Source organism: Borostomias antarcticus, assembly GCF_949987555.1.
Source record: "Borostomias antarcticus genome assembly, contig: scaffold_65, whole genome shotgun sequence".
Lineage (NCBI taxonomy): Eukaryota > Metazoa > Chordata > Actinopteri > Stomiiformes > Stomiidae > Borostomias > Borostomias antarcticus.
The window spans coordinates 874,659-886,523 of NW_028176587.1; the positions used below are offsets into that span (position 1 = coordinate 874,659).

The following is an 11,865-nucleotide window of genomic DNA, read 5'->3' on the forward strand; positions in this document are numbered from 1 at the left end:
ACATCCTCAGCAGCCTGCTACACACATCAAAGACCTGAGCCTCCTGAGGAAGAACAGTCTGCTCTGCCCTTTCCTGTAGGGGCCTCAGTGTTGTCAGTCCAGTCCAGTGTGTTGTTCAGGTGCACTCCCAGGAACTTGTAGGAGTCCTCTTGGATGGTAATGGGGGCTGGAGGCCTCCTCTTGTGCTCTCATGCTGCGCTTCTTGCTTATATGACCCTCAGAAACGAGCAGGCAAGGCAACATGCAAGATGAAGGGGCGGCCATCATGGCCTGTCTGCACATGTCTACAGGCTGGTTTTGCAGCTGGTCATCAGTCTGAATAAACATTCACCTAAACTTCATCTGTCCCTGACTTAACTTGATGGAGGTTTGCTCAGGAGAACAGAGCTTCTCAGTGTTTATGAGCATTGAGAAAACACTCAGTCTTTGGGACAATGGACTGATGGGGAGGACTTTTCCACTGAGTGACTTCACCATGTAGATTGCCAAGGAAGCTGTTCAATGTGAACAATCAACATGAATTGGTTTAGAGTTTTAGAATCTCAGTGTTATGGTCCTGGCCGTTTGCCCCCTGCTCACGGCCTGGACTCTTACCCCTGGACCCTGAGCTCCAGTGCCCCCGGAGGTTGGAAGGTCTATGAACACCAACCATATACCTGCATGACTCTCCCTGGAAGCAATGGAAGAGGCATGCAGAGACACTGAGGGGTCAGACCAGGGTTGGATACTGAGGGGGGGTCAGTCCAGGGTTGGATACTGAGGGGGGGTCAGTCCAGGGTTGGATACTGAGGGGGGGTCAGTCCAGGGTTGGATACTGAGGGGGGGTCAGTCCAGGGTTGGATACTGAGGGGGGGTCAGTCCAGGGTTGGATACTGAGGGGGGGTCAGTCCAGGGTTGGATACTGAGGGGGGGTCAGTCCAGGGTTGGATACTGAGGGGGGGGTCAGTCCAGGGTTGGATACTGAGGGGGGGTCAGTCCAGGGTTGGATACTGAGGGGGGGTCAGTCCAGGGTTGGATACTGAGGGGGGGTCAGTCCAGGGTTGGATACTGAGGGGGGGTCAGTCCAGGGTTGGATACTGAGGGGGGGGTCAGTCCAGGGTTGGATACTGAGGGGGGGTCAGTCCAGGGTTGGATACTGAGGCGTTCCCCGTTGTCTAGCCAGGGATGACATTGCTTGTGATGTGGATGAGGTGATGTCAGACCCTGACAGAAGGCGGGATCCAGAAACCATCCACCTCATCACTTACAATTCTATATTTTGTTTACCACTGCAATCTAATTTTAATGTAATTATTTGTTGCCAAGATTGTATTGATTACTGTACTGTAATTCGACTTTTCTTTATTGTAAAAAAGAACAGAAGCCTGTGTGAGAACATTAAAAAGGTATACTAAGTACTAAAGACGCCAGTGTTTTATATAAAGTACATCAGTTTTGTTGCTGGTTTAAAATAATATTTCAACTGGTGCATGTGTGAATCATTTTGTTGCAAAAATGCCACTTTGAAAAAGGATTATTGGGTTTTGATTGCAGAGTTTCATTTTGACATAGAAGTGAGATGCTTCCCAAGTGTTTTCTTATGGCTTGTGTCGAGTTTTAACACAATGACAACCCCCCATACACACAAATGAACACTCTACAATACCTCTCTCAGGTTATAAAATGTTTATTTAAAAAGGTTTATAAAAAACAAGCAACATTCGGAAAAGTCATGGGTTTAAAATGCAGCTGTCCAGCCATCCAACCAACGTCAACACTCACCAACAAATATTTCACCAACATTTCCATCCCAGTTTTTGTTTCGTGTGTGGTGCGCATTCCTTGCATTTAAAATAATCTCAAATCCAAAAAGATAGCCTACTTATTCCAATTTCTGATTGTAATCTCAATTTGTGCTGCTGTGATAATATTATAACTACTGTTCACATTATTTATCCATGTATGTTTTAAGAGATGAATGGTTATAAACCCTGAACTCAACCAGGTTTATTGGAATTAATGTAAACAGTTCCCTTTGCAATCACCATCTCATTTACTTCATGTTGCTGCAAAAACATTCATACACCCTAATATTTATTCACAAGCACTAACTTCTGCATCAGGATTGCTGACAAGCAATCAAACATAGTCCTTTCCATCCCTCCGTTCACTCTCCTTTCCCCTTTTATTTTGAAGGAAATGTACAGTCTGTTTTGCAGATGAATTAACTGTGTCAAACTGATTGCAGAAACTGGGTGACAAATCAAGTGACCAATTAAAAGTCCCATTGATGTACTAGACTTGTGCTTACCGTTATGTTTCTCTGTGTGTGCAACTCTGTTTTGTTTTCTGCTCATCCTGTTCTCTGTCCCACTCCCAGATTTCTGAGTGGATCCAGTTATAATTAATATAATTCAAAGCATTTTAATAAATATGAGCATTGTGATTTGTCATTTGTGTTTGTCACTGGATGTTATAAAAGTTATGTAAAAATGTGGTTACCTGGTGGTGCAGGTAATCAGTTCAATCAGTTATTGAATTTACGTACAGTAATTGAACAATTGAAATACTCCTGTTTTGAAATTATACCTACAGTATAGGTGTCTCAGTAATTACCCATTATATATTAGGCTATACTTTGCATGTATTTACCAGGTAAATGTTTAGTAATTGGGGGACTATGAAAGGAAGGGTTACCAAAAAAATGTTCAGAGTAAGTTAATTTAGCAATAGAAATCCATAAGCATTGGGCCAATGGGCCTAAGATATAGACAATAAACTACCGGTGGAATGCTGGTGGAGCAATAGCGGTATCTATTACGGATTACTAGCGGACCGCTGTCCCAGACGCTAATAATCCACCAGAGGTCCGCTTGCCATTCGATGAGCAAATGGCCAGGAATCCGCCAGCTCGTCCATCGGGGACCCGCTGTAGGTCCGCTAGTAATGTGTTATATTCAGCTGGAGGTCCACCAACTCGTCCATCGGGGAACCGCTGTAGGTCCACTAGCCTTGTGTTATCTGGGTTTATCCCTTACCTTTGTCCAGAAACAAAAGTTGAACCAATTGCAGCAAAATAGCTAACGTTAGAGGAATCATCAGTGTAACTGCTTTAGCCACTGACCGCTACCATTAATGTTATGGAAGCTGCAGCTAGTTGTTGTGAGCTCATGAGCTAACTGGCTATCCTGGTCTTATTGTGCTGGATTAGCATTGGAAGCATTGGAACTGATGTGTCCAGGCGACAAGACCCATCTTTATTTATCAGACATTATTTCAAGTCATTTCCATTCACAGCTATTTCAGTGGCATGACTAGCTTCCGTCCTACCAGTCCTGAACAGAAACAAGCCAGTCACACACATAAGCCAGGCTGGACCTGGCCTAGTTTTTCCAAAGGCCTCTGGATCTGCCTATTAAACTAGAACGCATCTCCAGATTTCAAGCACCAAGACGTAGCCCCGGCTGGATGCCTCCGGGTTCGAGCCTCATTTTGGCCTCGGTAGAGTAACTGCTAGGCGCAAACGGAGGAGAAAATACTGTGTTATCCCAGGCTAAGGTTATGGCTATAGGTTCTCTCCTGTATGAACACGCTGGTGTTTCTTTAAGTTTCCTGAGTGTCTGAAGTTCTTCCCACACTGGTCACAGTGGTATGGCTTCTCTCCTGTATGAACACGCTGGTGTGATTTCAAGTTGTCTAATTGAGTGAAGTTCTTCCCACACTGGTCACAGTGGTATGGCTTCGCTCCTGTATGAACACGCTGGTGTGAATTTAAGTTTCCTGAGTGTCTGAAGTTCTTCCCACACTGGTCACAGTGGTATGGCTTCTCTCCTGTATGAACACGTTGGTGTGATTTCAAGTATTCTAATTGAGTGAAGTTCTTCCCACACTGGTCACAGTGGTATGGCTTCTCTCCTGTATGAACACGCTGGTGTGAATTTAAGTTGTTTAACTGAGTGAAGTTCTTCCCACACTGGTCACAGTGGTATGGCTTCTCTCCTGTATGAACATGCTGGTGTCTCTTTAACTCTGATGACGTAGTGAAGTTCTTCCCACACTGGTCACAGTGGTATGGCTTCTCTCCTGTATGAACACGCTGGTGTGTCTTTAAATATCCTGAACTAGTGAAGTTCTTTCCACACTGGACACAGTGGTATGGCTTCTCTCCTGTATGAACACGCTGGTGTATCTTTAACTCTCCTGACGTAGTGAAGTTCTTTTCACACTGGTCACAGTGGTATGGCTTTTCTCCTGTATGAGAACGCTGGTGTATCTTTAACTTTCCTGATTCAGTGAAGTTCTTTCCACATTGGACACAGTGGTATGGCTTCTCTCCTGTATGAACACGCTGGTGTGTCTTTAAATGTTCTGACGTAGTGAAGTTCTTTCCACACTGGTCACAGTGGTATGGCTTCTCTCCTGTATGAACACGCTGGTGTGTCTTTAAATGTTCTGACGTAGTGAAGTTCTTTCCACACTGGTCACAGTGGTATGGCTTCTCTCCTGTATGAACACTCTGGTGTTTCCTTAAATTTCCTGACATAGTGAAGTTCTTCCCACACTGGTCACAGTGGTATGGCTTCTCTCCTGTATGAACACGCTGGTGTGTCTTTAAGCCTCCTGACTGAATGAAGTTCTTCCCACACTGGTCACAGTGGTACGGTCTTGGCTTGTCTGTGTGTCTCTGTCTCTGGGTGGGAGCTGGGGTGAGGGGGGTGTTGGAGGTGGTGATAGGGAGTGATTGAGAGGAGACAGATGAGGAGAGAGTCTCTGGTCTGATCTCTCCGCTCCTCAGCAGAGAGACGTAGAGGCTGTCATGGCTCCTCTTGATGTGCTTGTGGAGGTAGATCTGGGAGGTGTAGGTGAATGGGCACTCAGAGCAGGAGAACACCTGAGTCTGGGACAAGTCTGACATCACTCCTGGGAGAGTGAAAGAGAGACAAACATTAAAAAGGATTCTCACACCTGTAGTACAAGATCAAATACTGTATAGAGTGATTATATGTAGCTAGTCGGGGCGAAACATAACGACACCACAACGTCAGATTGAGGACAGGAGAGAGAAAGATATGCAAGAGGTTCCTCTGGCTGAGAGAGAGTGAGGGAGAGTGACAGAGGAGAGAGAGAGAGGAGTGAAAAAAAGAAAAGAGGAGAGAGAGAAGAGAAAACAAGCATGAATACGTTGAAGCCCATGACATTAGCTAACTCAGCTAGAATAAGCTAGCCAGCACTCATTAACGTTAGTCAAGCTACCATGTTCCATGGCAACTAACAGCCTTCCATTCTGATCATAGCTAGTGTGCCTGGCTAACATCGGTCATTTGTGTGCTGCCCAACAGCGATTTGCACAGGCGCCGTTGCTGTTCGTGACGTAGCGTCCCGTTTCGTTGCATCCATGAGTGTCCTGAATTTCTCGTTGTATGAACAGGTCTTGGCTGCTGGCTGGCATCATGGGAAAAAGACAGAGGAGAGGAGAGAGGGAAGGATGGTAGAGGAGAGCTACTTGGACAGCGGTTACTATTATGACCAGCAGACCTCTTGTTCTTTCAGCTTTAAGGAAAGAGGTGGATGAGAGAGAGATGGAGAGAAGACAGAGGGAAGAAGAGTTGAGGACAGATACCTTTAGCGGTGCTCTTTTTGTCCCAGAAGTAGTCGAAGGAGATGCTCTTGTATCTGTACTCCTGTCCGTACCAGACCAGCAGCTCCTTCCCGACAGCCAGCAGCCGACTGCAGCGAAACAGGATCCCTCCACGGTACTGAAACGCTACCAGGTTCTGCTCTTCCTCAGTACAGGCACAGTTCACATACCTGGGGGAGAGAGGGGGTGGTTTCATAAGAACAAACAGGTGAGGGAGGGAGAGACGGGAGGAAGGAAGGATGAAGGAAGAGAGGGAGGGAGAAAACAAAGTGGGTGAGATGTAGGGACTGACTGTATGGAGGGAGAGAAACATTCAAGACTGGAGAGATGGTTTATCTGAAGTGAGAGAGAGGAGGGGTGTAGAGAGAGACCAATGTACTCTGTTCCTCACCTCATCCAGTTGGAGTGCGTCTCTCTTTTGGCATCGATGTACTCGTCATCACAGTTTCTGCTCTTGATCTGAGAACACAGAGACGTCTTCAATTTAATTCCTTCATCAAACATTATTTCATGAGGGTCATCAGAACACCTGTTCACACACACACACACACACACACCGCCCTCATACCCACCACCCAGGAGTACACACACACACACACACACACACACCGCCCTCATACCCACCACACACACACACACACACACACACACCGCCCTCATACCCACCACCCAGGAGTACACACACACACACACACACACACACACACACACACACACACACACACACACACACACACACACCACCCTCATACCCACCACCCAGGAGTATCCGCTCTTGATGGCCTCCTCCTTCTCCATCACCTCCCCCTCGTAGGGGCCGTAGTGGGTTCCCTTGGCAACCGCCTCCCCACAGTTGAAGACTCCCAGCCCCACCCCGGGTATCCGTGACCTCTTGACCTCCAGGCCGTGTGGGAGGGTCAGTCTGGCCCGGTCAGACCCCCCCAGGACCACCGGGGTGTCTGGTATGAAGAGGGGGGGGCCGTGGAGCTCACACTCCTCCAGGAAGAAAGACTCACACTCCTCACAGTCTGGAGAGGACAGGAGAGGGGGAGGAGAGACGTAGTGCATTAGAGAGAGAGAAAGAGAGAGGTAGAGATGGAGAGAGAAAAGGAGGTTAGAGAGAGAGAGAGAGAGAGAGAGAGAGAGTGAGTGAGTGAGTGAGTGAGTGAGTGAGTGAGTGAGTGAGTGAGTGAGTGAGTGAGTGAGTGAGTGAGTGAGTGAGTGAGTGAGTGTGTGTGTGTGTGTGTGTGTGACTAAAGCCGGGTTGACAGCTAAAAGGAGACAGTAGTTCCAGAATGTCTGTGCCGTCGTTGAACAGCAGTTCTAGAATGTTCAAAGTTCCAATTTGACAAAACTGAACTGTGAACCTACGAGGGAGAGAGAGACTGAGGAGAGAGATACAGAGAGAGAGACTGAGGAGAGAGATACAGAGAGAGAGACTGAGGAGAGAGATACAGAGAGAGAGACTGAGGAGAGAGATACAGAGAGAGAGACTGAGGAGAGAGAACCAGAGAGAGAGACTGAGGAGAGAGATAACCAGAGAGAGAGACTGAGGAGAGAGATACAGAGAGAGAGACTGAGGAGAGAGATAACCAGAGAGAGAGACTGAGGAGAGAGGAGAGGGAGGAGAGGGATAAGGGATTGCATAAGGTCCAATAAGTACAAGAGGCAGAGCCATGACATGTTACTCAAATAATGACATATACAGTACATTAAAATAATCATACAACCTATGAAGAGCGAAGAACAAGCTTGACACCATTTTCATTTTGTATCAAAATACATGTTTTGAATGTAAACAGGAATATCTAATTGAACAAAATCTGAAAAAAGGCAAGACAAATGGGATGGGTAGAGAAGTCCATAGATATCTGAACAAAACACAATACAAGGCACAGGATCCTCTCGCTCTAAAGTGTTCAAAACCATCTTTCACAATTACTCCAGTAATACAGGAGTCTTTTCATTAATTGCCTTGACATTCTCACATCAAACCCAGTCCTGAGTTCTTCATATTACATTTTGTTTCTTAAGATGTGATTTGTCTTGTACATTTTCAGTATGTGAATAGAATAGTGCATTATCGCCAAATTGCAGATTTCTATGTGAATAATTTCACATCTATACGAGCTAATTTAGTCAACTAAAGCTAGGGTACATCTGGAGTTAACCATAGCGTTCTGATGACCATTCCCATACTGTACCATGCAGTCATATAAAGAACGGACTGTACATATGGCTGTATTGAGAACTACATTTTGTCAGTGCCGTAGCGTGTCATAGAAAACCACCATAGCACCTAGATGTAGTCCAGATTTTGGTTTCCTAGGTAAACATGCTTTTCCCCCACAACACTGAAATGAATCGGGTAATGAATAGGGTAATGTTTGTAAAGAATCTGCCTTGCATCTTCATGTGTACTCATACACACACAGATACACTTCTGCCCCTCACTTTGAGATGCCCAGGCCAGACTTCATATATTCATACACCACATAACTAATGCTAACTGCTGGGATGACTTTCATGAAGTTGGGCAGAATTCCCCGGTAGAGTCCAAAGAATCCGTCTTTCTCCAGAATCGTTTTCACCATCCGGTTCATTGACATCTGCTCCGCCCCCTCGATGGAGGCTGATAGAACAGAGAAAGACAGAATTAACCCACAATTGTCTGGTTGTCATACGGACTGCTATTACATAACAGACTACATGGGGGTGATATTTGGGATGTTTTACCTTGTGCCTGCATCCTGGTTCGGATCAGAGCCAGGGGGTAACTGGCTAGCTGGCCACAGGTGCTGGAGAGGGTGCCACAGCCCAACAGTACCAGAATTCCAGGGTTGGCCGTGTCTTTGGCATAACGGGAAAGCCAGGCATTTTTCAAACTCTGAAAAGGCAGGAGATCTGAGAGTTGAGTCTAAGGTTCCAGTCACATGTGCTTTACGTATATGTGCTTTACGTATATGTGCTTTACGTATATGTGAAATCCATGGTTTAAAGAATGAGGTACTCATCTAGTTAGAGATAGTTGGACACACCTCATATACAGCCAGGTCTATCCCAGCATATGGAATGATACCCAGGATGTTGGGAATGTAGCCCTTATAGAATGCCTTCACTCCTTCCTTCTTCAGGATTTTCTTGGCACAGTCAAACATTCCAGAATACTGTCCCGTCTTTCTTAGTGTAAGCCTGGTCTTCATCACCTATTAAGAAATATACAAGAAAGACCCTATCACACTATAAGGGACAGCACTTCCCCTAGCCACTCATGACTTTTTACATACCCAACCACATCCATCTCCCCTACATGCACAATGTATCCCCAATATCTCTCCCTTCTCTCCAGTTTCCCGCCTTCACCTCCATGGGGTAGATGGCTGTCTGGGCAGTCGCCCCCGCCAGTGATCCTGCCATGAACCTCACATGGGTCTGGACCTTCTCACCGTCCGAGGTGAGCAACTTCTTGTACTGTCAAATGTACAGAGAAAGCAGAATGAAAACTCCTCTCATGGATAATAAATAATATATTAAAATATACTACTTATTAGTCACAAGGGTAGATGTGTTTCTTCACCTGCTCATAGGCCGTGAACTTGATAGCGGTCTCGGGGGCAATCTTCAGCACATTGACGCCATTACCCCTCCACAAGGAGGAAACACCCCCTTCCTTGATCATCTGTTTGAAGCCTCCCACCAGGCTGATCTGGTTGGACTTGGAGGCGTGCACCTGTAAATACACATTCCGTAGCAGCTCAGATATCGTCACGTTGTGAGAAGGAGACCATGCAAAATTCACTATTCTCAATCCGCCATGCAGTGCATACCTGCATGAACACCTTCATCCTGTCCAGAGGTGCGGTCCCTGTCCGAGACACCGCCCCCGCCATGGCGCCAGCAGCCAGCTGTTTCCACCACACACCTGTGGTCTTCTCCTCCTCAGTGAACTCATCAGGGATGGTGAGGCTGTCCCCAATATCAAGCACCTGCAGAGGAGGTTACTGTAAGTGAACATACATACAAAACATACATACACCATCTCAACAGCATAATAAACCTCAGGTCTACTACATCATGTGTAAATGTGTATACTGGCTAGACTGCTCCTGCTCCAAGAACTCTACCATTGGAAATAGGTTCCAGACAAAACCAGTATCAATTTTGGAGACTTTCTAACGGCATGTGGCAATTTGATAATCATTCTATGTAGTACATCCACAGCTTACAGGCACTGAATGATGCCGAAATTCACAACTTGCTTAAGGAGCATAGCAAACTGTAATAAAATCGAATGCACGCGTGACACTGGCAAACACTTTATGACATGATTTAGAACCTATACGACACACAAAATTCGGTAGCCTAAATATGTATTTGTACTAGAGAGGGGTATTTTGGCTTCTAAATAAAACGTAGCCTATTGCCCCACCTCGACGTAATAAGTCATATAGGCTAATTCAGCCCTGAGCCAAATTGAGCGTGTTCATCCTCGGCGGGGAGAAGCGGGAGGCTGCGGAGCACCGCGCCGGGAGCATGGAGGTATAATATAACTGGAGACGGCATTGAAAATGGCTGCCTATTCATTTCAATGAAAGTTGCTCACCGGCGCATGAAGCCATTTGACGTAGTGGCCAAAGCCCGGTATTGCAAGTCAAGTCAGGGCATGCGGCCCAAGACCCTTATTTCCCATGTTAGTGGATGATGATAGATAGGGCTAGAAAAGGAAAACAAAATTTTTCTGGGTATCATTCAGCATCAGAGACCAATCTTATCAATATAAACTTTTAATTCAATGGGGTTTTGGGGTTTTTGAAGCCACCAATACCTGTATCGAGCCATTTAAACATGTGCTGTGCACGAGCCTCGGGGACGCGCTGGTCGCGCGTTCGTGAGTCCTGCGAACTCGGGAAAGCACGTGACCATAGGAAGACCCGCCCTACTCTGCCTCTGATTGGATAGGAAGTCATGTAATGACGTCGCTAACATTTGCTATGCTTTAGCAATGAAGCTTATGATCATGCTAATCAGAACGTATGTCTATGATGCAAATGATCATGACATGTGGTTACTTTAGGACATCGTTGGAAAAGATCTAGAGGGTAAGTGGGTCAATGTTGAATAACTTAGCTAACATTATCTAATGTTACATTTCTTTATATTAACATCAACTATATTGATAGGCTAGGGAGCTATGCTAACGGTAGCTAATGCTAACGGCTTAGGGTTAACGTTAGTTAATGCTAACGTTACGTTCGGAGGTCTCAGATGTATTTCAATTTTAACAATGTTGAGCATGATCAATGTGACATTGTTCATACATTGATTACAGTCTGTAATCTTGTCTGGCATTATTTAGCTATAGTGGGCTGATGCTTGCTGCTGCTACTATAGCATTTGCCACATTATACATCAAATTAATCAAGCATAGTGTTATTACCTGAAGGCATTATTACCATTGCAAGTAAGCATGCCATGTATATGCCATGCCTGGAAATCAAATTAATAGTGTAATTATTCCCCATCATAGCTCATTGTACACTGATATAATCATTCTCCTTGCCTTTGCTAATACTCATCTCTTTTATCAAACTTTGTGCTAGGAAAGAAATCTGGCTGTGATTCGTCGCTAGTGCTCATCCAGGCTGTTGTCATCTCCCGCCTGGACTCCTGCAACTCCCTACTTGCTGCCATCCTGCAGCGTTGGCCATCAGACTCCTGGAGAAAGCTGCTGCTGACCTGGTGTTCAACGGCCCCATGCTCTTCCACAAAACTTCCCTACTCTGTTCTCTGCACTGGCTCCCTGCGCTGTCCCATCCAGTTTAGGACTGTGGTTCAAGCCTACAGGGCAAATGAACAGCTCCCTCCGACCTCCAGGCTGTGGTCAAGCTCTGCTGCCTTGAGGTGATTGGTTCCCCGGTTGCTCCAAGCCCCCCTACGGCAGATTGTAACGGCCATGGCTTTTTTCTGTCCTGGCCTCACAGTGGTGGAATGAACTGTGCACTGATGTCAGAACAGAGCCAATAATACACACTGTTCATAGTGAGCCTAGTTATTATTGATTAACTTGGACTGTTTCCTCTCTCCTTGTCAGTCATTAAAATATGTTCAGTGTTTCACAATACTGATGTATAACATTTCATTATTTTGTCTCAGACCATTTCTGAAACAATCATCAGTGTCAGTATACATTTCCCTCCAATGTTATTGCTTGCCCATTTTTAACCATTTAACTACTAGACTGTACAAAC

General features: G+C 45.7%; 1 protein-coding gene across 1 annotated transcript; it reads right to left on the bottom strand.

The window, feature by feature from the left end:
- Positions 1 to 8,067: 8,067 nt before the first annotated feature.
- Positions 8,068 to 10,064, bottom strand: LOC311328293 (mitochondrial adenyl nucleotide antiporter SLC25A24-like; the record flags this gene model as incomplete). The annotated part of the gene is made up of 7 exons (XM_084462281.1): positions 8,068 to 8,249; positions 8,354 to 8,504; positions 8,656 to 8,823; positions 8,981 to 9,088; positions 9,195 to 9,347; positions 9,445 to 9,603; positions 10,047 to 10,064. The coding sequence occupies 7 exons, from the start codon at positions 10,062 to 10,064 to the stop codon at positions 8,068 to 8,070; spliced, it is 939 nt and encodes a 312-aa protein (XP_084318407.1).
- Positions 10,065 to 11,865: the final 1,801 nt, after the last annotated feature.